Source organism: Bubalus bubalis, chromosome 4 (genome assembly GCF_019923935.1).
Source record: "Bubalus bubalis isolate 160015118507 breed Murrah chromosome 4, NDDB_SH_1, whole genome shotgun sequence".
In the NCBI taxonomy this organism is placed as follows: domain Eukaryota; kingdom Metazoa; phylum Chordata; class Mammalia; order Artiodactyla; family Bovidae; genus Bubalus; species Bubalus bubalis.
The window spans coordinates 147,736,523-147,760,042 of NC_059160.1; the positions used below are offsets into that span (position 1 = coordinate 147,736,523).

At 37.0% G+C, this 23,520-nt stretch overlaps 1 protein-coding gene across 4 annotated transcripts in view; it reads right to left on the reverse strand.

The window, feature by feature from the left end:
* Positions 1 to 23,520, reverse strand: part of MICU1 (mitochondrial calcium uptake 1) — a 223,646-nt gene that overhangs the window by 182,570 nt on the left and 17,556 nt on the right. For all 4 annotated transcript variants that reach the window (XM_006077074.4, XM_006077073.4, XM_006077072.4 and 1 more), the window contains exons 2-3: positions 4,052 to 4,213; positions 3,285 to 3,459 (exon numbers count right to left, since the gene is read on the reverse strand). In XM_006077074.4, the coding sequence (XP_006077136.4) occupies positions 3,285 to 3,459; positions 4,052 to 4,212 (336 nt within the window). In that variant the 5' untranslated portion in view covers position 4,213. The remainder of the gene's footprint in view (positions 1 to 3,284; positions 3,460 to 4,051; positions 4,214 to 23,520) is intronic.

Below are 23,520 nucleotides of genomic sequence, written 5' to 3' on the forward strand. Positions count from 1 at the left end.
AAAAAAATATGAAAAATATTTAACAGATATACAGGATACATTGTAAGGATTCAAGAGAAAAGAAAGGACATTTAAAAAGAATTCCAAAAGAAAAGAAATGACAGTGAATCAGTACTGAAGCAATGTGTAAGAATTTTTCAGACTTCAGAACTTGAGGTTTCAAAACGGACAGTAAAATTAAAACCAAAAAAATAAAACAAAGCTAAATAAAATAAAAGAGAGAAGCATGCACAAACTAACAACAATAGTGTGCCATGAACTAAGTGATAGGACAGTCCTAGATCTTTGTACTTGAGAATCTGTTTAAATTAACATAAAACACACAAGACAACCAGGCCATGCACAGGAATAAAAACAAACTCAGGACACTTGTTTACATCTGAAGAGGAGGAGAGAAAAATGAGGTCAGGAGAGTATACAACAATGTATTTTTTATATTCACTGCTTCTTCTTACAAAAAGAGGAAAACACCAAAAAATGAAGCAAATGTAGCCAAATGTTAAAACCTGATAAAAATGAGTGTGGGCACATGTATATTTATTATAGTAGTCTCTATTTTTCTCATTGGATATTTAAAATATTACAGAAAAATCAAGAGAACATAAAAGAACAAAAGCAAAAGGTTTACATGAAAATGATGGCTCAGAGGTAAAGAACTGGCCTGCAATGTAGGAGACGCGAGAGGTGGGAAGATCCCCAGAAGTGGAAATGCAACCCACTCCAGTATTCCTGCCTGGAAAATCCCATGGACAGAGGAGCTTGGTGGGCTACAGGCCACGGGGTCACAAAGACTGAGCCATGGACATGACTGAGCTACTAAGCATGCAGGCATGATGATATCAAAGGCAGCATGTAAAGATGGTAGCAGTTTGGTATTCCAGGGTAAAAACCTGAATAGGATAGTATCTAGAAAAAAGTGCATGATCAAAAATGAAGCTTATTATTTTTTAATTGAAAGATAATTGCTTAACAATATTATGTTGGTTTCTGCCATATATCAACATGAATCAGCCACAGGTATACCTATGTCCTCTTCCTCTTGAACCTCCATCCCACCTCCCACCCCATCACACCTTGATGAAAGGTTGTCACAGAGTCCCAGTCTGAGTTTCCTGAGAAATACAGCAAATTCCCACTGGCTACCTATTTTACAATGTATATGTTTCCATGCTACTCTCTCCATTCGTCCCACTCTCTACTTTCCCTCTCCCTATATCCACAGTCTGTTCTCTATGTCTACGTCTCGATTGAAACTGAAAGTGTTAGTCACTCCGTCATGTCCAATTCTTTGCAACCCCATGGACTGTAGCCCTCCGGGCTCCTCTGTCCATGGAATTTTTCAGGCGAGAATACTGGAGTGGGTTGCCATTCCCTTCTCCAGGGAATCTTCCCTACCCAGGGATCGAACCCAGGTTTCCCACAATGTGGGCAGATTCTTTACCATCTGAGCCATGAGGGAAGCCACCAACAGAAGTCTTCATTGCTGCCCTGCAAATATGTTAATCAATACCACTGTTCTAGATTCCAAATATATGCATTAGTATATGATATCTGTTTTTTTTCTGACTTATTTCATTCTGTATAATAGGTTTTAGGTTCACCGAGCTTATTAGAACTGACTCAAATGCATTCCTTTTTATGGCTGAGTAATATTCCATTGTATATATGTACTACAGCTAAAAATGAAGCTTATAATTTAATTAATGAAAGAAGAATCTTCAACATGTTTATATATAGACTATGTAAAAGAATGAATAAAAAAGAGTAACTAAATAAAAGGATAGAGAAAGAATAAGTGTTTAAATAGGTTTGGGGGGACAAAATGACAAATGGGATGACTACCTACTCACTGAGACTTTAGTGAAAGAAAAACTATGTTTCAGATTTATATTAAAAAGAGTTTATAGCTTTGGGAGTTACCAGTTAAGTAAACTACACTGATAGCTTTTATTTTTTCTGTGAAGCATAGGATATAGTCAACTCAATTGCTAGGTAGAAAGTAGAAGCAGAAAACGGAAGATTCAAAAACAAATGTTTACTTGGATCATTTTATACGGAGAAGGCAATGGCACCCCACTCCAGTACTCTTGCCTGGAAAATCCCATGGACAGAGGAGCCTGGTGGGCTGCAGTCCATGGGGTCGCTAGCAGTTGGACATGACTGAGCGACTTCACTTTCACGTTTCACTTTCCTGCATTGGAGAAGGAAATGGCAACCCACTCCAGTGTTCTTGCCTAGAGAATCCCAGGGACGGGGGAGCCTGGTGGGCTGCCATCTATGGGGTCGCACAGAGTCGGACACGACTGAAGTGACTTAGCAGCAGCAGCAGTGGCCCTACATTATAAAATGTAACATTTGACTATAAATGAAACTGCTGATGGCAAGATAAATTTGAACTTCCTTTAAGTTCACTCAGGGCAAAAGATTAAATAGATGTATCATTTTGGAAACAATGGCATGATGGATAATTAACTTGTAATGCATAAATTCTGTTCAAATTCACTTTAATCAGAAGTGGATTAGGGGAATGACATATTTAAGAGCTTCCTCCAAGTAAACAGAAGATCCAAATTCTCAAAGGAACTATTCTTGCTTGCAATTATACATGCTCCCCAGCACACATAAAGTAACTCAAATTATCTTGTTGTATTGATTAGTTATATTTTTTAGCAAGTAAAGGTAATTTTCTGAATTTCAATGTCAACATGCAAAATGTCTAAGAAATTCAGCCTTTTGACTTTTCATCATATGTCTGCTGAATTCAAATGCTCACCATCACAGGGATTACTAAAACTAAAGCTAAAACTTTTCACAGGTAAAGCTATATACAACAACATACTTTGTTAAAGATTTTAAATGCTAGAGTTATGTAAAGTTTATGCTGTCCTCAAAAAGTAGTTGATTTGTAGACTTCCAAAGAGATCTTCTTCTGCCTTTATAATTTGGCATCATAGATCAGTATATCACAGACTCAACTTCACATATATGAGAACATTCAGCATGAGAAAGATCCAAAAAGCAATGATCACCTTACGTAGTTGAACTGAAGAACAAAGAAAAGATATATTAATCTTGATTACAAATCCTATATTCTTCTCACTACCCCAATTAACTTCACATTCAAAGAATACATTTGCCTTAGAACATGATGGAAAATTGCAAAGAAGTGAATCACTTCAAAGAGAATATAAATCATTTGAAATATCTGATAAAAGACTCAACAGCATTATTATAAAATATAATTAACTATAGTTCTAATTAATTTATAAGATTGTGTTCCATACTTTTCTATCTCTGAATCCAGAACGTTTCTTCTTTTTCTCTTCTGGATAAGGCTCAAGACAAACACCTGCAGCCTTTTTTTCAGCATTACAATCTTCCCCTTCCTCTTTACTCTTCCCTTTATCACCAAGTTCACTCTTGATGTTGTTTGCAGATGGTGGAGATTCTGCAAGGGCCCTGGATATGCAAAAAATAAAAATTAAAAAATCTATCAATCAATTAAAGTCCATCACATTAAACAAACAAAGATTCTCAGCTGCAGCTTAGCAGGAGTAACAGCAATGAAATTCATTAAAAGTTCTACAAGAAAAGATTGCTCAAAAAATTAAAAATAACATGAATCTGCCACAGATGTACACGTGTTCCCCATCCTGAACCCCTTTTATTTGTATATTGACACATGTTTTGATTAATATTACTATACTGATAATTATTAATAAATACTTTGAATATTAAAAAAAAAAAAAGTTAAAAAAAAAAATTAAAAATAGAACTAACATAAAATCCAGCAATTCCACTTATGGTTATATATCCAAAAGAACTGAAAGCGGGGTCATGAGGAGATTTTTGCACTCATGTTAATAGCAGCATTACTCATAATAGCTAAAATGTGGAAACAACCAAATATATACTGATAGATAAAACTGATAAAAGAAATATGGTATACTCATAGAATAATATTAAGCCAGAAATCAACTCCTTTTCCATAAAAGAGACAACTGGAAGAATAAAAGTACACGCAGGAATAGGATGGTCAGTTAACACTCACCTTTTCCACAACAGACCAGTACTTGCAGTTACTGCAGATGCTCCAAGAAAAGCCACCATCATTAGCCGTCGCCTCATCTGGGTGGGCTGTGATCCTCCATGGTACCATCGAGAGCCCACTGCCAGCTCTGCCAACGCAGAAAGTGAGTTAAGACGAAACATCCTATGGACAAAAAGTAGAAATGTTATTCCTAGCAAATGGCAGTGACAGTGATGATGATGATGACAACAGTATTAAAGCCAATAAACACTAGCTATTTAATGGCAGACAATATTCTAAACACTTGACAATACCATGTATTATCCCATTAAATCCTCAGAACAATCAAATGAGACAAGTACTACGACCCATAAACCTGATATATCAGTCAAGGTACAATCAGAAGAAACCACATGGTAATTTGAACAGGGAAAGTTTAATATAAAGCATTATTAATTACAATAAGCAAAGAAGTACTAAGGGGTAGAGACTTAAGATATAGGGAGCAGTCACTACTTACAGGGCTATTTCAGAGCAACAAAAAAGGAATGTATCTGTAAAGGGGCCACTCCCAACTGGGCTGAGATCAGACACTGTGGTGAGGATGCAGCTATGGATGTCTGAGAAATTTGCTAAAGTGCTATACCAAAAGAACTCACCGTAAAGCCATCCACAAGTGACTGAAGGAGAAACGGGCATTTCTTCTAGATTACATGACTTTTTGTAGTGGCAATTCATTTAAATCACAAAAAGTAACCATGCTTCTCCTTTTTCATTTTCTCAAAGCATAGTTTACTTCTTCCTGATTTAAATTATCTTGTACTTTGTACATATACTCACATATTCACATATTTGTAACATACATAAGTTTGCCCCACCTTCAACATACACACGTGGTTCTGAGTTTCCTTTAAGGTCAAAATTATTCTTTACCTTTCTGAAAACAGTCTAAAATAGTGGTTGTTACATTATAACTGCTTAAAATATTTAACAATTTTACTTTAATATGAAAACTGTCAAGTTACAAATTACACAGGTACTGGCCCTGTGCATTTAAGTGTGTTTCTCGGCCCCAATATACTATGTCTTTTGTTGTTTGGGTCCAAGTCAAGTTAGACTCTTTCGCTGTCTCCCTGAGCTGCTTACTGACTCTTCTCTGAGATCAATACTTATAATCTCAAGTGTATCTTTCTCCTAGCTTCCTTCATTCAACCTAGCTCCAACATCAAAGTTGGAGCTAAATCTTGCCCTTACAGATAAAGTGGGGAATAATTAGTTTTTTCTATGTCATATAACCTAAGCTTCAGCAACACAATTCTTACATCCCTTCCTATCCTAGAAGTCACCTCATTTTATTGCACATAATCTAGCAAATTCCAGCACCAAGAAGATTGTCCTTTTGTTTTCTTCCTGTCAGTCAACTTCCAATTCATTTTTAAATTAACATTTTCCAAACCCACAAGTGCATTCACACACAGCATTGGTCTATGACAAAAACAAGCATAACTAAAATACTCATATCTGGTGAAAACATTATTCCTCACTGACAACAGAAAGAAAAGGGCACTTGAAAGTTTTCAATGTGAAAGACAAATAACAACCAATTCAAAAGCTGGACCAGGGACTTCCCTGGCAGTCCGGTGGTTAAGATTCTGTGCTCTCACTTCTGAAGGCCTGGGTTCAATCTCTGATTGGGGAACTAAGGTCATGCAAGCTGGGTAGCATGGCCGAAAAAAAATCTAACTGCATAGGAGATGTGGAAGACAAACAGGAAAAAAACTAAAATAATAACGACAACATTAAGTAATATAGAAGGTAAAATGGGATAGGAATCCAATGACTCAAGATCTAGTCTCAACTCTACTACTAAACAGCTGTGCACAAAGTAAGCTCATCTCTCCTCCCCAGAGAAGAGTATCTACTGATGAGACAACTGCCTCCAGGAGTTTTAGGGTTTGTTTTCTCTCTTTCATATTCTCATACCACTGGTGAAAAAAGATAAAGCAAAATTTAATCTATTTCAGTTAGGAGGAGAGACTAAAACAGAGTGAAGTAAGCCAGAAAGAAAAACACCAATACAGTATACTAACGCATATATATGGAATTTAGAAAGATGGTAACAATAACCCTGTGTACGAGACAGCAAAAGAGACACTGATGTATAGAACAGTCTTATGGACTCTGTTGGAGAGGGAGAGGGTGGGAAGATTTGGGAGAATGGCATTGAAACATGTATAATATTATGTACGAAATGAGTTGCCAGTCCAGGTTCGATGCACGATACTGGATGCTTGGGGCTAGTGCACTGGGACGACCCAGAGGGATGGTATGGGGAGGGAGGAGGGAGGAGGGTTCAGGATGGGGAACACATGTATACCTGTGGTGGATTCATTTTGATATTTGGCAAAATTAATACAATTTTGTAAAGTTTAAAAATAAAAAAAAAAAAGAAAACTAAAATTAAAAAAAAAAAAAAACTTACTAGCTTTGAGAACCCATTTCTGTATGGTATGGCTTCGGAGGATTTTAAACTTTGGAGGTCCTGAGTTATAGGAACATTCCACTTACATTTGGCATTGTAATTCAGTTGTTACTGTCTACCTCTCATTTCACCACTGATTTTAATCTCATTCCCCAAAGTACACATCAAAATATATATCTATTCATCGTCTCTAGTGTAATTTCCAAAGATGCCAAGTAAACTGAGGGAAAAAACTATCTCACTGAGCACAGACTATTACAATTTAATTCCCAGCTTTGTACTGAAGAAATGGTGTAACTAGTTGAATGTGCTAATTTTTGATGAGAGACCATTTAAACAGATTTAAGGAGCTCCACTTTCCAACTGAGTCTGGAAAACTGAATAGGCCAATTGGCAGCAGTTATGTAGTATACCTGTGGTGGATTCATTTTGATGTTTGGCAAAACTAATACAATTATGTAAAGTTTAAAAAAATAAAATTAAAAATAAATAAATAAAAGAGAAAAAAAATAAATTTAAAAAATTAAAAAAAGAAAAAGAAAATTAACATGTACATTTATGACATGGATTAAATAAAATCAAAACCAGTGCATTTTTCTCTTCCCTAAGAGTCCCCATCTTTCTCCTAAAAAAAGCATGCCTCTAAAAAATTGCTTTTATGTTAACTGAAAAAAGATGAAGAGGTATTTCTAATCAAGAAATGCCAAGGGAAGCAAGTAAAAGACAATTCTGTTAGGAAGAAAAGCATTATCCTTGCAACAAGAAACAGAACAAGTTAGTTAAAAACAAACAAATAAAAACTTGTAACAGTATAACATTACTGTGTTTCCATACCTATTATTATTAAACTATTATGCTTAAGGTATCGCTTTTGGTAAATTTCAAAGGGGCACAGAACCAGAAAATCACTTAATTAAACATCCCTATTTTACAGGTGAAGGAACAAAGATCCAGATAAGTAATGCAGTTTACTCATAGCTAATTAGTACAAAAACCTACAGTAGATCCTAAAATTCTTGACTCCAAAAAAGCAACCCAAGGAAGGGGAATCACTTTAATTAACTGTTTGCAGCAAAATAAATATAACAGCCACACTTCAAAAGGAGATCAAGGGTCCAACCACAGAAAGATAAACAATTTTTTAACAGACTACAACGTAATACAAATATTAACATTATAACCCTTGCTGCTGCTGCTGCTGCTAAGTTGCTTCAGTCGTGTCTGACTCTGGGCAACCCCATAGACAGCAGCCCACCAGGCTCCCCATCCCTGGGATTCTCCAGGCAAGAACACTGGAGTGGGTTGCCATTTCCTTCTCCAATGCATGAAAGTGAAAAGTGAAAGTGAAGTCGCTCAGTCGTGTTCGACTCTTCGCGACCCCATGGACTGCAGCCCACCAGGCTCCTCCGTCCATGGGATTTTCCAGCCAAGAGTACTGGAGTGGGGTGCCATTGCCTTCTCCTTAATTAACTGTTTGCAGCAAAATAAATATAACAGCCACACTTCAAAAGGGGATCAAGTGTCCAACCATAGAAAGATAAACAATTTTATAATAATAGACTACAATGTAATATAAACATTAAAATTATAATTATTAGAAAGTATTAAATATTATTTCACAAGCCAACAGAAAGCTGTGCTAAAGATATAAAAAGACAGATGGAAAAAGAAATAAACGTGGCTCTGTAAGCTATGAAAAGATACTTAATATCACGCATAATAAAAGAATGCAAATTAAAAATATATTGAGGGCTTCCCTGGTGGTCTAGTGGTTTAGAATCCATCTGCCATGCAGGGGACATGGGTTCGATCCCTAGTCCAGGAAGATCCCACATGCCAGGGAGCAATTAAGCCAGTGTATCACAACAACTAAGCCCATGCACTGCAACTACTGGAGCCTGGGTGATAGGGCCTGTGCTTCGCCCTCAATAAGAAGCCCATGCATCACAACAGAGAGTGACCCTCATTTGCAACTAGAGAAAGCCTGCATGCAGCAACGACGAACCAGCACAGCCAAAAATAAAATAAATAAGTCCAAAAAAAAAACTATACTGACATTCACTCATTATGCTGGCAAAACCCAGAAGTTTGAAAACATACTTGTTAGCAGTGCTGTAGAAATGGCACTGCTGAGGAATGTGTAAATTGATACAATCTATGGAGGGCAATTTGGTAATATCCATCAAAATCACCCAAATAAGTTGCATACAAAGACGCAGCAATTACACTTCTGATTTAATACATTACTGATACACTTGCACACCTCTGAAATTACACATATAGACAGTTATTCATTGCATCATAACTGTAAAAAACCCGCCTCTTTGCGACCTCATGGACTATAGCTTGCCAGGCTCCTCTGTCCATGTAACTCCCCAGGCAACAATACTGGAGTGGGGAACCACTTCCTTCTCCAGGGGATCTTTCCAACCCAGGAATTGAACCTGTGTCTCCTACATTGAAGGCAGATTCCTTACCATCTGAGCCACCAGAGAAGCCCATGAAACAAACAGCAAAAGACTAAAAATCACCCCAAAGAGAATCAAGAGAGAAATGCTGAAACTATGATAATACACACAAGGCAATAACACATAGAGATTAAAAGAAAAGGAAAAACTATGTATATATTTGTAAAGATTTTCAAAACATACTGTTATCTTACTAAAGCAAGGTGTGGGACAGCATATGTAGTACACTACCCTTCATGTAAAAAGAGGGGAAATAAGAATGCATATTTGTATATTCTTATTAAGTAACTCTGGAAGGACACACCAATAGTGTGTGTCCTATACCAATACGAATAAAAGCAAGTAATACCAACAGTGCTGTCAGGGTTGGGAAATGGGTAAGATTATCAGACGGAGATTTTTATGACATAGCATTTCATTTTTAAAACTATGCTCCAGACTTTATCCTGAGCCTGACTTAAAATATCTGCTTACACTCTATGTTATACCCCTGGTATTTATGACCTCTGACAACTGCACATTTAAAGAACAACTGCTTGGCTCTTGCACTCCAGACACTGGCCTACACCTCTTTTGTACTATTTCTGTTTGTTACTCAGCACTACTGTTAAAAGCAATATCTGATAATACTAAGGCCAAGATGTATTTCTAAGATTTATCTATACCTGTGGCGGATTCATGTTGATGTATGGCAAAACAAATACAATATTGCAAAGTAATTAACCTCCAATTAAAATAAATAAATTTATATTAAAAAAATAAGATCTATCTATATTTGGCAATCAATAAAACTCAGACCTCAACTAAAACCCCAGCTTTCAAAGTGTTTAGTTTACATGAATTAAGATTCTGAGAAAACAAGGACTAAGTGTTCTTTATATCTGTATTTCTAGACTTTAATACAGTATCTGTCACAACTAGTTTATACAGGTGATGGTCCAGCGAACTCCATGAACCTGGAAATACAGCTGCTCTCTGAGAACTACATTGTAAAATCAGCAATATCTCGAGTACTCACAACTTTATAGTCATCTGAATGGCAGCTGTATACTAACCACAGAATTGGATTCAGTAGGCCATCAGAGCCTTAATCATTAAGTATCTTAATTATACACTTAACTCTCCTTTATTCTATTTCTATGCTCACTTAAATTGAAGAAAGTCGGGAAAACCACTAGACCATTCAGGTACAACCTAAATTAAATCCCTTACAATTATACAGTGGAAGTGACAAATAGATTCAAGGGATTAGATTTGACAAGACAGTGCCTGAAGAACTATGGACAGAGGTTCGTGACATTGTACAGGAGGCAGTGATCAAACCATCTCCAAGAAAAAGAAATGCAAAAAGGCAAAATGGTTCTTTGAGGAGGCCTTATAAATAACTATGAAAAGAAGAGAACTGAAAACTAGAGAAAAGAAAAGAATGCAGAGTTCCAAAGAACAGCAAGGAGAGATAAGAAAGCCTTTCTCAGTGATCAGTGCAAAGAAATAGAGGAAAACAACAGAATGAAAAAGACTAGAGACCTCTTCAAGAAAATTAGATACACCAAGGGAACATTTCATGCAAGGATGGGCACAAAAAAGGACAGAAATGGTATGAACCTAACAGAAGCAAAAGACATTAAGAAGAGGTGGAAACAATACACAGAATTATACAAAAAAGATCTTCAAGACCCAGATAACCACGATGGTTAACCACCTAGAGCCAGACATCCTGCAATGAGAAGTCAAGTGGGTCTTAGGAAGCATCACTACAAACAAAGCTAGTGGAGGTGATGGAATTCCAGTTGGCTATTTCAAATCCTAAAAGATAATGTTGTGAAAGTGCTACACTCAATATGCCAGCAAATGTGGAAAACTCAGCAGTGGCCACAGGACGGGAAGAGGTCAGTTTTCATTATAATCCCAAAGAAAGGCAATGCCAAAGAATGCTCAAACTACTACACAATTGCACTCATCTCACATGCTAGCAAAGTAATGCTCAAAATTCTCCAAGCCAGGCTTCAGCAGTACGTGAACTGTGAACTTCCAGATGTTCAAGCTGGATTTAGAAAAGGCAGAGGAACCAGAGATCAAATTACCAACATCCACTGGATCACTGAAAAAGCAAGAGAGTTCTAGAAAAACATCTATTTCTCCTTCAATGAATATGCTAAAGCCTTTGACTACGTGGATCACAACAAACTGAGGAAAATTATTCAAGAAATGGGAGTACCAGATAACTTGACCTGCCTCCTGAGAAATCTGTACACAGGTAAGAAGCAACAGCTAGAATTGGACATTAGACTGGTTCCAAATTAGGAAAGGAGTACTCAAGGCTGTATATTGTAACCCTGCTTATTTATCTTATATGCAGAGCACATCATGAGAAATGCTGGACTGGATGAAGCACAAGCTGGAACCAAGATTGCCGAGAGAAATATCAATAACTTCAGATATGCAGATACATCACCCTTCTGGCAGAAAGTGAAGAAGAATTAAAGAACCTCTTGATGAAAGTGAAGGGGATGACAGAGGATGAGATGGTTGGATGGCATCACCGACTCAATGGATATGAGTTTGAGTAAACTCCTGGATCTGGTGATAGACAGGGAGGCCTGGCATGCTGCGGTCCATGGGGTCGCAGAGAGTCAGACACGACTAAGCAACTGAACTGAACCGAACCGAAGTTCACTTAGTAATTGTGATCATAATTCTGCTTCCTGTTTAGACTGCCTTCAAAGAGAGAGCATGTTGATCTGAAGATGGGTGTTTCTAGTTCTCATGGTAAATTAAACTGACAATCTGCAAACTGGTTTATAATTTTAATCTCCCATATTAGTCAGTCTAATGAAGCTTCACCGAAGCAGATAAATTACATGGCAATAATAAGATTCAGTTTGAGGCCTTGGTCCATGGTGACATCTTGCCCCTCTGACTTGCCATTTCATTCAAACTTATACCCCAGAGAGAATTTCCCAGAAGTTTTGCATGGCCAGAGTCACTGAACCTAGGGAACCACATTTACTTTTCCTTCTGCCCAGGCTGTAACTGAATAAGTGGAAGGCAATAAATGAAGAGTCTAAAGAAAGGGAAATGATGGGAATATTGTTTTGCTGGACATGATACAGATTGTTGTATGAAGTAAGCAAGACTACTTGTACTTTTTCTACAATAGTAATATAGGAATACATTTGTGTTGAAAATGTTGTTGTAGAGAAATATATAAAGAAACTATGCATACATGCACATATATATATTCTTCACATCTTTCCACTATGGCTTGTCACAGGATATTGAATATAGTTCCCTGTGCTATATAGTAGGGCCTTGCTGTTTATCCATCCTATATATAATAATTTGCCTCTGTTAACCTTAAACTCCCATCCTCCCCTTCTCTAACCCCATTTTTAACTTTGATACTGACAAATTATCCTTCAACACTGACACTTCAATTTACATACCCACCAGCAGTGTATGAGGGTATTCCTTCTCCTGTATTTTCTAGTCTCAATCTTTTCCATTTATATTAATATGATAGGTAAAAAATCTAATTTAATTCATATATACCCTATAGGTATATAGGACTATAGATAAATAGGACGATAAAGTAAGCTGAGTGCCGAAGAATTGATGCTTTTGAACTGTGGTTTTGGAGAAGACTCTTGAGAGTCCCTTGGACTGCAAGGAGATCAAACCAGTCAATCCTAAAGGAAATTAGTCCTGAATATTCATTGGAAGGACTGATGCTAAAGCTGAAGCGCCAATACTTTGGCCAACTGATGTGAAGAACTGACTCACTGGAAAAGACCCTAATATTGGGAAAGGTTGAAGGTGGGAGGAGACGTGGACGACAGAGGATGAGATGGTTGGATGGCATCACTGACTCGATGGACATGAGTCTGAGTAAGCTCCAGGAGTTGGTGATGGACAGGGAGGCCTGGTGTGCTGTAGTCCATGGGGTCACAAAGAGTTGGACATGTCCCAAGTGACTGAACTGAACTGATACCCTACAGTTAATGAGTTTGACAGTATTTGTTTATTTTTCAAGAGTTCATTGTTGGTTTTCTGAGGACCATTAGAATATTAAGCTGCATTTATTTTCTTTTGTTCCATATTCCCAATCTACGTGCTTTATCTTTCCTTACTTGCAAAAAGGGGCATTTGTTTCATCTAGATTTTTTTTTTAGGTATAAAATAATATATTTAGGTTAGATGTAATATTAATCCTTTCATTCAATGTTACTTTTAAGTAGAATGTTATTTTTATTAAACAACAACAAAAGGTTATAACTTCCTTAATCTGAACCATTTCAATACTTTTTTAATTCAATCCAACTGAGCTCCACCAGAGCTGCCTGGCAAGATTTGTTCTACCTAATGTTATGCTTTCTAATGACTGGTTACACTTTCAAAACACTTGAATTGATTAGTCATTCATCACATTACTGAAAAGAAAAGATGATTTAATCTAAACAGCAATGAAGTTCTCAAAAATACCCCTCAAGTGTTTCATCTTCACACTAGCTAAAATTTACACTTCACATATACTAAAAATTACAGTGTACTCAATTCAACTGCAGTACAGGGACACAGCTACTTCAGTGTTTCACAACACAGATGGATACAATTTTTAAAATTTATTTTACTAAAGCTATAACCTAGAACACTCATTAAATACACACTAGGCAGTAGAGCAAACATCAACAAGTATATTGATTTCACTGATATTTGCAACACTTATTCTTTGCCTAGGGTGTGTGTTATTCCCAAAGTACATGCAATCTATGAAAGTAACAGTTGCCATGAACACAGGAGAATAAACATTAGGGAAAAAAATGAGCATTGCTATTGCTATATTTAAGATTCACTGACTTCTGAGAGCAGATTTAAGCAGATTTCAGGTTGCCGGTGAAAATATTCCTTGGGCAAACTTTAAGAATTACTGTAATTAATATTTTCATAATTGATTTCATATCCATAGCATGGCAAATAGATGGGGAAACAGTGGAAACAGTGGCTGACTTTATTTTTTGGGGCTCCAAAATCACTGCAGATGGTGATTGCAGCCATGAAATTAAAAGATGCTTACTCCTTGGAAGGAAAGTTATGACCAACCTAGACAGCATATTAAAAAACAGAGACATTACTTTGCCAACAAAGGTCCGTCTAGTCAAGGCTATGGCTTTTTCAGTGGTCATGTATGGATGTAAGATTTGAACTATAAAGAAAGCTGAGCGCTGAAGAATTGATGCTTTTGAACTGTGGTGTTGGAGAAGACTCTTGAGAGTCCCTTGGACTGCAAGGAGATCAAGCCAGTCCATCCTAAAGGAGATCAGTCCTGGGTATTCATTGGAAGGACTGATGTTGAAGCTGCAACTCCAATACTTTGGCCCCCTGATGCAAAGAGCTGACTCATTGGAAAAGACCCTGATGCTGGGAAAGACTGAGGGCAGGAGAAGGGGAAGACAGAGGATGAGATGGCTGGATGGCATCACCGACTCAATGGACATGGGTCTGGGTGGACTCCGGGAGTTGGTGATGGACAGGGAGGCCTGGAGTGCTGCAGTTCATGGGGTCGCAAAGAGTCAGACATGACTGAGCGACTGAACTGAACTGAACTGAACTGAGAGTTCACTAACCTGGGCTTATGTGTCTTCATGAAAGCAGAAACAAAGGACTGCAACTAATACAATATATAAAGCCTAATATAATACTTTGGGCTTAGACACATTCAAATGTTTGTTGATTTAAACAGAAATACAGTATTTTGGATAATGCCAAATACTTATAAAAATACTGACTTAATAGGCTACTGGACTGCAGTGAGAAGAATCAAGTTTCTAGCTTGGTTGTTTCTAAATGCCTTAACATGACAAACTATTTCTGTACTACCCCTCTGACCAGCATTTCTTTAGACCCGAATGAAATCCCACCTCATCCAAGTGGGATTTATTTACATAACTTACAAAAGTTGTGTAAAATAATCATTGCTACTCTCGATTCCTTCCTCTGAATTCCTATATAATTAACAGTTTGTACCACTATTATAGTACTTTGTTTATTAAATCATCTTAATGTATGCCTGCAAACTTGCCAGAGAGACTACAAATCTAAAGATATGAAGCATATTTTAGCTTCTAAGTATCCCAAGTGCCAGTTAATGAATCTGAAGTTATTACTAACAGTAATAACAAGTGTTAATGTTCAATTACACTTGAGTACATACAGAAAACTTAGGGTCTCTTTCTACCTCTACTACTACCCTGCTATGTGACCAGTAAAAGTCTTATCCTGTCTAATAATGCAGGGAGATGCACAGCACAGGTGGTTATTTCTAAGCCCTTTCTGGCTTTAAGAGTTTTTTCAGAAAAACAAAATGTAAAGGTATTTTGTACTGTTTGGAAGAAGAAAGTCATCCTGATTGGCTATTAATGACATAACAAACTACATTAGCCTCATTGGCTTAAGAAAATTTCATATAATCTAAAATGTCCAATTGCCATTATTTCATTTAAGTCTTTAGTTATTTATTGAACAAGGTACTGTGAAGGCACTGCAGGAGACACAAAGATGAGTGAGACATAGTGTGCCCACAAACAACTTCTAACTTGGTAGTGAACCTAAAACAACTATTCAAATAACCATAATGCAAAACAGGGAAAAAGGTGTTACTACAACACAGAAACAGATTCAAAGAAAGAAAAACTTACACTAGGTGGAAAAGCCGAAAGGGCTCAAGAAAGAATTCAAGGAAGATTTACTGAGAGTGGGAAAAAGCTAAGCATTCTTTACAAAAGATCTTGGCTGAATACACTGTCTTAGAAGCCTTTGTCATTTTATCTGAGGAATGGGATAAGCTACCAGAAATATAATCTTTGCTGTACAACTATGACACTTCTAAAAATGCAGTAAAATGTCAGATTTTAATTATGCCAAATAATTTTTTAAAACATCTGCATACATTTCCTTTAGATGAAATGAATCAGATTGAAAGTTCTGCAATGAAGACACCAGGATGACTGCCAAAACACAGCAGAGATTAACATTCATGTCTAGAAAAGATGCATTTTCATACCTCAAAGTGACATTACTGACAGTATAAATAAGGAAACCTCACACTTCAGCTCATTCTGTTCTGAGAAGTGAGTATTTTTCAATAGCAGAGAGAGAACTATTTTAATGATGTTGGTAATGTAAAGTTAATTTAAGTCATAGAAGTCACTAATAGTAAAAAAAAAAAAAAACTATGCACAAGAATCATGTTACAGAAATGTTAGGTTTTACACAGAACTTTTGTTATATGCCTGCTACAGAAAAACAAGTCAATATCTCATAGTATGCAACTCTCTGAAACATTCCTTCAATCATCTAAGAACCTCCAAAGTTCACTTTGTCAAAACACACACACATATCTGCCCTACACATACACACACACCTGCACTGCACACACACACACACACACATAGTTTTTATTACTGCAATTATAAAATCTGAAACTCACATCTGGTGAGGGAGGGAAGAAGAAATGAATAGCAATTTCCCTTCCTCGAACAACTGCACAAAAGAACAAAGGAAGTCTATTTAAAACAAAAAAATACCATCCAGGAAACCACACAAATAATGGTAATCAATATAAATTTTCTAAAACCACTAGTATGTGCTAATGTATTGAGGTGAATAAGCTTCTTCCAATACTTAGAATTTCCATAAAAGAATGTCTCCAACTTTTGATTCAAGTCTTGGAAATTAGGTACCTATAGAGTTATAATGGTAAACAAATAGTTTTAATGAACTGAAGAACCATTACAAAACACTATTGAATGAAAAAAAAATCAGTTATCAGTAAGGAAAGCTAAGCACTGCTCTAAAGAAATTAGTGTCAAGAAAGTACTGACTTGTACAAGCAAAGGCCAGGGTCTGTAGAAGTGAAGAGGAACAGAAGTAGTCTAGAAGATACACTGTGGAGAACCATTTTTAACTCTCCACCTCCTCTAAACACCTTTGGTTTATCCAAAATTAAGATACATTTCAATTTCAAGCCCTAAGCCTCAAAATTTTTATGGTGACTTAGCTATATTTTTGGCAATACCAGCAGTCACAAAATCCTCCTATATAACAAAAAATTTCACTTAAAATATTTGTTTAAACAATTCTTATTATAGGATAATCCAATAATGTGCTGTTAACCAATATTTGATTATTCACTTGGAATTTTCTGTCAACTCTCAGAATATAAAATGTAATCTTTATCAACAAACCAAAGTATAAAGTGTTAGGTTAAGGTTTGCATATATACGATTTTAAGATAACAAACAGAGGAGTTGCTGAAGTCATTAGAGAATGCCTACATTTCTATCTCCCAATATTTTCCCCAAAAGCAATGCAGAACAACAAAAAGGGGAAAACAGTCACATGAAAACCATGAAAAATATGCATAAGGGCAGAGGGCATATGGGAAATCTCTGTACCTTCTTCTGGATTTTGCTTTAAACATAAAAGAGCTCTTAAAAAAAAAAAAAAAGTAAACTCTTTTTAAAAAATTCATATGGAATCTCAAGGGACCCCAAATAGCCTAAACAATCTTGGAAAACAAGATGAACAAAGTTGGTGAACCCTTACTTCCTGATTTCAAAACCTACTACAAAGCTATAGCTATCAAAACAGTATGATATGGCATAAAGACAGACATAAATGGCATAAAATAGCCCAAAAATAAACCTTCATATATATGGTCAACTGATTTTCAGCAAGGGTGCCAAGACCATTCAACAAAGAGAGGACCTCTTTTCAACAAACAGTGTGGAAAACTACATGTCCACATGCCAAAGAATGAAGATGAACTCTTAGCTTACACCACATGCAGAAATTAAAATTCACCATACATTTAAGCATAAGAGCTAAAGCTGTAAAACCCTTAGAAGAAAACACAGGGAAAACATCTTTATAATACTGAGTTTGGCAATGGCTTCTTGGATTGAACATCAAAAACACAGGTAACAAAAGAAAAAATATATTGATTTCATCAAAATAAAAACTTTTGTGCATGAAATTAGAATACCATGAGAATGAAAACACAACCCACACAGAGAGAAAAAATATTTTCAAATAAGGATTAATATCCAGAATATATAAAGAACTCCTACATCTGAACAACAAATTAAGAGTTCAGTTCAGTTCAGTCGCTCAATCGTGTCCAACTCTTTGCGACCCCATGAACTGCAGCACACCAGGCCTCACTGTCCATCACCAACTCACGGAGTTCACTCAAACTCAACATCCATCGAGTGGGTGATGCCATCCAGCCATCTCATCCTCTGTCGTCCCCTTTTCCTCCTGCCCTCAATCCCTCCCAGCCTCAGAATCTTTTCCAATGAGTCAATTCTTCGCATGAGGTGACCAAAGTATTGGAGTTTCAGCTTTATCATCATTCCTTCCAAAGAACACCCAGGGCTGATCTCCTTTAGAATGGACTGGTTGGATCTCCTTGCAGTCCAAGGGACTCTCAAGAGTCTTCTCCAACACCACAGTTCAAAAGCATCAATTCTTCAGTGCTCAGCTTTCTTCACAGTCCAACTCTCACATCCGGAATGCTCAAAATTCTCCAAGCCAGGCTTCAACAACTGGTGAACTGTGAACTTCCAAATGTTCAAGCTGGTTTTAGAAAAGGCAGAGGAACCAGAGATCAAATTGCCAACATCCACTGGATTACTGAAAAAGCAAGAGAGTTCCAGAAAAACATGGATTTCTGCTTTATTGACTATGCCAAAGCCTTTGACTGTGTGGATCACAATAAACTGTGGAAAATTCTGAAAGAGATGGGAATACCAGACCACCTGACCTGCCTCTTGAGAAACCTATACGCATGTCAGGAGGCAACAGTTAGAACTGAACATGGAACAACAGACTGGTTCCAAATAGAAAAAGGAGTACGTCAAGGCTGTATATTGTCACCCTGCTTATTTAACTTATACGCAGAGTACATCATGAGAAACGCTGGGCTGGAAGAAGCACAAGCTGGAATCAAGATTGCCGGGAGAAATATCAATAACCTCAGATATGCAGATGACACCACCCTTATGGCAGAAAGTGAAGAGGAACTCAAAAGCCTCTTGATGAAAGTGAAAGAGGAGAGTGAAAAAGTTGGCTTAAAGCTCAACATTCAGAAAACAAAGATCATGGCATCTGGTCCCATCACTTCATGGGAAATAGATGGGGAAACAGTGTCAGACTTTATTTTGGGGGGCTCCAAAATCACTGCAGATGGTGACTGCAGCCATGAAATTAAAAAAAATAAGAGTAATCCAACTCAAAAATGGGCAAAGAACCTGAACAGACATTTTTCCAAAGAAGACACACAGATGGCCAATAAATACATGAAAAAATGCTCAACATCACTAGTCATTAGGAAAATGTAAATCAACACCACAATGATATACTATTTCACACTTATTAGGATGGCTATTGTCAAATTTAAAAATGTATTTCTCAGACCTTTAAGATTTTTAAGCTAGAACTGAAATATGTAATGTACTAGCATGATAACAATACATCACAGGAATAATATCTTTATCATATATAGTCTTAACGCTTCTAACTGTTAATTTCTAAAACAGCTTAAAATATTACTTTGAACCAAAAATTTAAAGCTGAAAAAAAAAAGCTACGTTCAATGTCCTGCAACACAATATATTAGACTCGAATAACACAACTACACATTATTACCTTACAAAAAGGATTGTGCAGGATAAGAAAAAACACATCAGAAGGAATATTTTAAAAACCAGTATGGATATAAAATATTTTTATCAACATGATCAACAACTTAATGTAACAAACACAGAATACTGAACAGTTGCATATTACACATTAATTTCAAATACACACAAATATTATAGAAATTAACCACATGAAGTAACATCCGAGTTTTACATTTAAAAGTCAAGTGACAGTGGAAGTGGAAAGTTACAGATGAAGGATTGACCAAATGTTGATAAATAACGAAGCTGGGTAATGGATGCATAGGGGTTCTGTATATTAAGATGTTTTTCAAAATACTGTATAGATTTCAAAATTTTCATAACAAAAAGTGTTTAAAACTTGATTATAGAAGTTCTGGCTCCAGTTAACATGAAGTGGGCACACTCACTCCTTCCTGTCTGTCTCACTGAACGCAGCTAAAAGCCCTGAAGGAGTATCTACCTGAGGACTCTGAACAGTAAATGCCAGCAGGCAGAATGGAAAAGGAAACAGATTCTAAGGTAATGCTGAAATGGCAATGAGTTTCCCAATTCTTCCCTCTGGTCTCTCCAACTTAGCCTGACACCAAGCATGTGCACTGGATGCAGACAGAGAGGTCTCCAAGAGCCATTTATTTCTGGTTTGATGAGCAGGAAAAGGAACTTCTATGAGTAAGAAAGAGTGGGAGAAATCCCCTGGGTTTGCGTGTGTGTGTGTGTGTTTGCCTTTGTTTGTTTTCTCCCACTCAAGCAACAAACCATTCCTACAGTAGTGCCGAGGAACCAGCAGTTGGTAAGTCATCTAAAATCAGAAAAAAGGAAAAAAAAATTCTAACCAAAGGAACTGTGTCCCAGGAGCTCTGGGGCATCTCTTCTACTTTTCTGTCCTCTGGTCACTAGACCTAGGAGGCTGATATAGTTGAATTATGTAACAGGGTAGGGAAAGGAAAATTCTAGGCTTGAATTAAAAGAAAAGCGGTCCTTGGGAGCAAGTGAGTGTTGAGGATATCACAGAAAGGGGGCGCTCAATAAAGTAAAACCATAGGTTCCGTATGATCTCCTGAGCTCACCTCCAAGGTACACACTGATTTTATCTTAAGCAGCACAGCAAAGGATCTATGAACTAAGGTGCAAGGTAGATCACACTAAGGTTCAAGACTGGCCACTGTGTAGGGCACACAAGGGATGGATAGCACTGCAAAGGCGAGGAAAGCTGATCTGACATTGCAGCTACAACCCGTAAAAGGTGGGGTGGAATTTGCAGCCTGAACCTAACTAGGCCAACTGCTCACTAAAGGAAAAAATCCAACATTCTTTACAGGATTTAAATAAGATCTGTAGAGTCAAAATATGATATTCTAGGAGAATTCTTTGCCCATAGACCTGCTCTAAAAAACTACAAAAAGTTCTTTAAATAGAAAAACTATATAATATTGGAGAGAAACCTGAAAATTCAGGAGTGAAGAAAAAAAAAAACAGAAATTGTCTTTCATCGTTTCTGAGAAGTGTGCTGTAACTTTTACCTTTGTTCCTTTGTATGTAATATGTCATTTTCCCTCTGAGTTCTTGTTACTTGGTGCATGTTAGCTTGGTAGCAACGGGTTTCCCGTTGTCCCAGGATAACTACAATTTTCAGCAGTTACCTTGTGCCTCTGGATCTTGTGCATAGGGCTTTCTCAGTGACTCTGTCTCTTCTTCCTCAGATGTAGACTTTTCAAGATCTCAGCTTCTGACAGTTTCCGGCCCCTCTCCCAGGGGGTGAGATTTTTTTCTTTTCCTCTCCTCTAGACTTAATGGATATTAACTATGTTCTGAGGTGAGATATAAAATAAGTGCAACAACATGAAGCTTTGCATGCTAAATCGCTTCAGTAGTGTCCAACTCTGTGTGACCCCAGGGACTGTAGCCTGCCAGGTTCCTTTATCCATGGGATTCTCCAGGCAAGAATACTGGAGTGGGTTGACACGCCCTTCTCCAGGGGATCTTCCTGGCCCAGGGACTGAACCTGTGTCTCCTCCATCTCCTGCATTGGCAGGCAGGTTCTTTACCACTAGCGTCACCTGGGAAGATGTGGAGCAATAGGAACTTTCACACTTGATGTTGGAACTGTACATTGGCTTAATCACTTTAGAAAATTTTGACATTATCTTGATAAACAGAAAATACGAACACCTTTAACCCTGCAAATTTTTTTTTTTTTTGCTCTGCTGAGTCTTCGTTGCGGTCTGTGGGTTTTCTTTAGTTGTAGCACTTTGAGCTTCTCTAGTTGCGGCACACAGGCATAGTCGCCCTGCGGCATGTGGGTTTTTAGTTCCCTGACCAGCACTTGAACCCATGTCCCCTGCACTGGAAGGCAGATTCTTAATCACTGGACCACCGGGGAAGTTCCTAACCCTGAAATTGTACTGTAGAAAAGTTCAAACATATTCTGAGATATGAACAAAATGTTCACAGCAATGGTGTTTATAATAATCAAAACTAGCAACAACTCAAATATTCATCAACAGTTAAAGGGATAATAAACATGTCCTAATTCCTAATGCAGATAAAAGAATAAACAGGGATTCATGTCATAGTCACTTATGTGTACCTTAATTTTTTACACACTTTTACTTCAAAATAAAACATTTTTTAAAAGGAATTACTAAATTAACTTTGGAAAATTTACATCCCTCTCAAAATGCTTTACAAGTAACACAGGATAAGCCTCATAAATATAATGTTCATTGGAGAAGCATACCATAAAAGAATATAAATGGTTAGACTTCATCTATATAAAGTTCAAAACCAGACAAAACTAAGTGTTTAAGGATACACATAATCATGATTATCATCAAAATTCTGGAGGATAATTTATCTCCTGGAGAGATAAAATTGTTTTAGCAAATTATGTTCAGAGACTGAGACTGTCTTTGCCAATAACTTATTTAACTCAGGTTCACTGCAGGAATTACATGATAATATGTCACAAGCCAACACCATACAGGATAGTCTCTTTATAAGTAAATAAAGAAATAACATACTCCAAATCAATGGTAGACTGCTTTGGATTGTTGATTCAAATGAATACACTATTTTTCCAGACAAAGAGGAGATGAAGAAATAAGTCCAAATTTAGCCGAGGGGAACCTTTTTATGCGTTGGTTTTCAAAAGAGTCAGCTTAGCCAACCAAGAGCTGCCAGTGCAAAGTGAAATCCCTTGTTGCTAGAGCTGGATGTTAGTGGAAGGCAGGCTCCAGTGTTGGCGGACAAGGCGATCTCCTTCACAGGATGACTGCACAGTTTTCATCACTGCTGGCAAAGAGCAGCCTCGCTACAGCACGTCTTTGGAGAGCTATTTTAGATCAGAAAAGAGTAGCCTTGCCCAGATTGAACATTCTCAGTAAGTCCTCTCAAGTTCTTGGTATTTAAAGTTTAAATGTTCATTACGACATAGTCACTCCTCCATATGTTCACATCAACAAGCACTCAGCAGCACAAAAATTTTTATGCTATCATCTTGACACAGCCTCCCCGATGTAAACAAATACACCCTTAGATCAAAACAACTTCAGTTAAGCCATAAACAAGTATATGAAATCATAACAAGCCAACACACACAGGCTGTGTGATCAAGGAAGGGCATATCGGGGACTCCTGGGGTGATGGAAATATTCTTTTGGCCTGAGTGATGCTACCTACATGATTCACTTTCTAAAATTATTATTTAAAGTGTACATATCTGTTTCATGTACTTTTCTTTATATATGCTATATGCCATAGCTATATGTGAAGTATACAATATAAATTTCTTTGTTAATGATACTCAACTATTCAAAA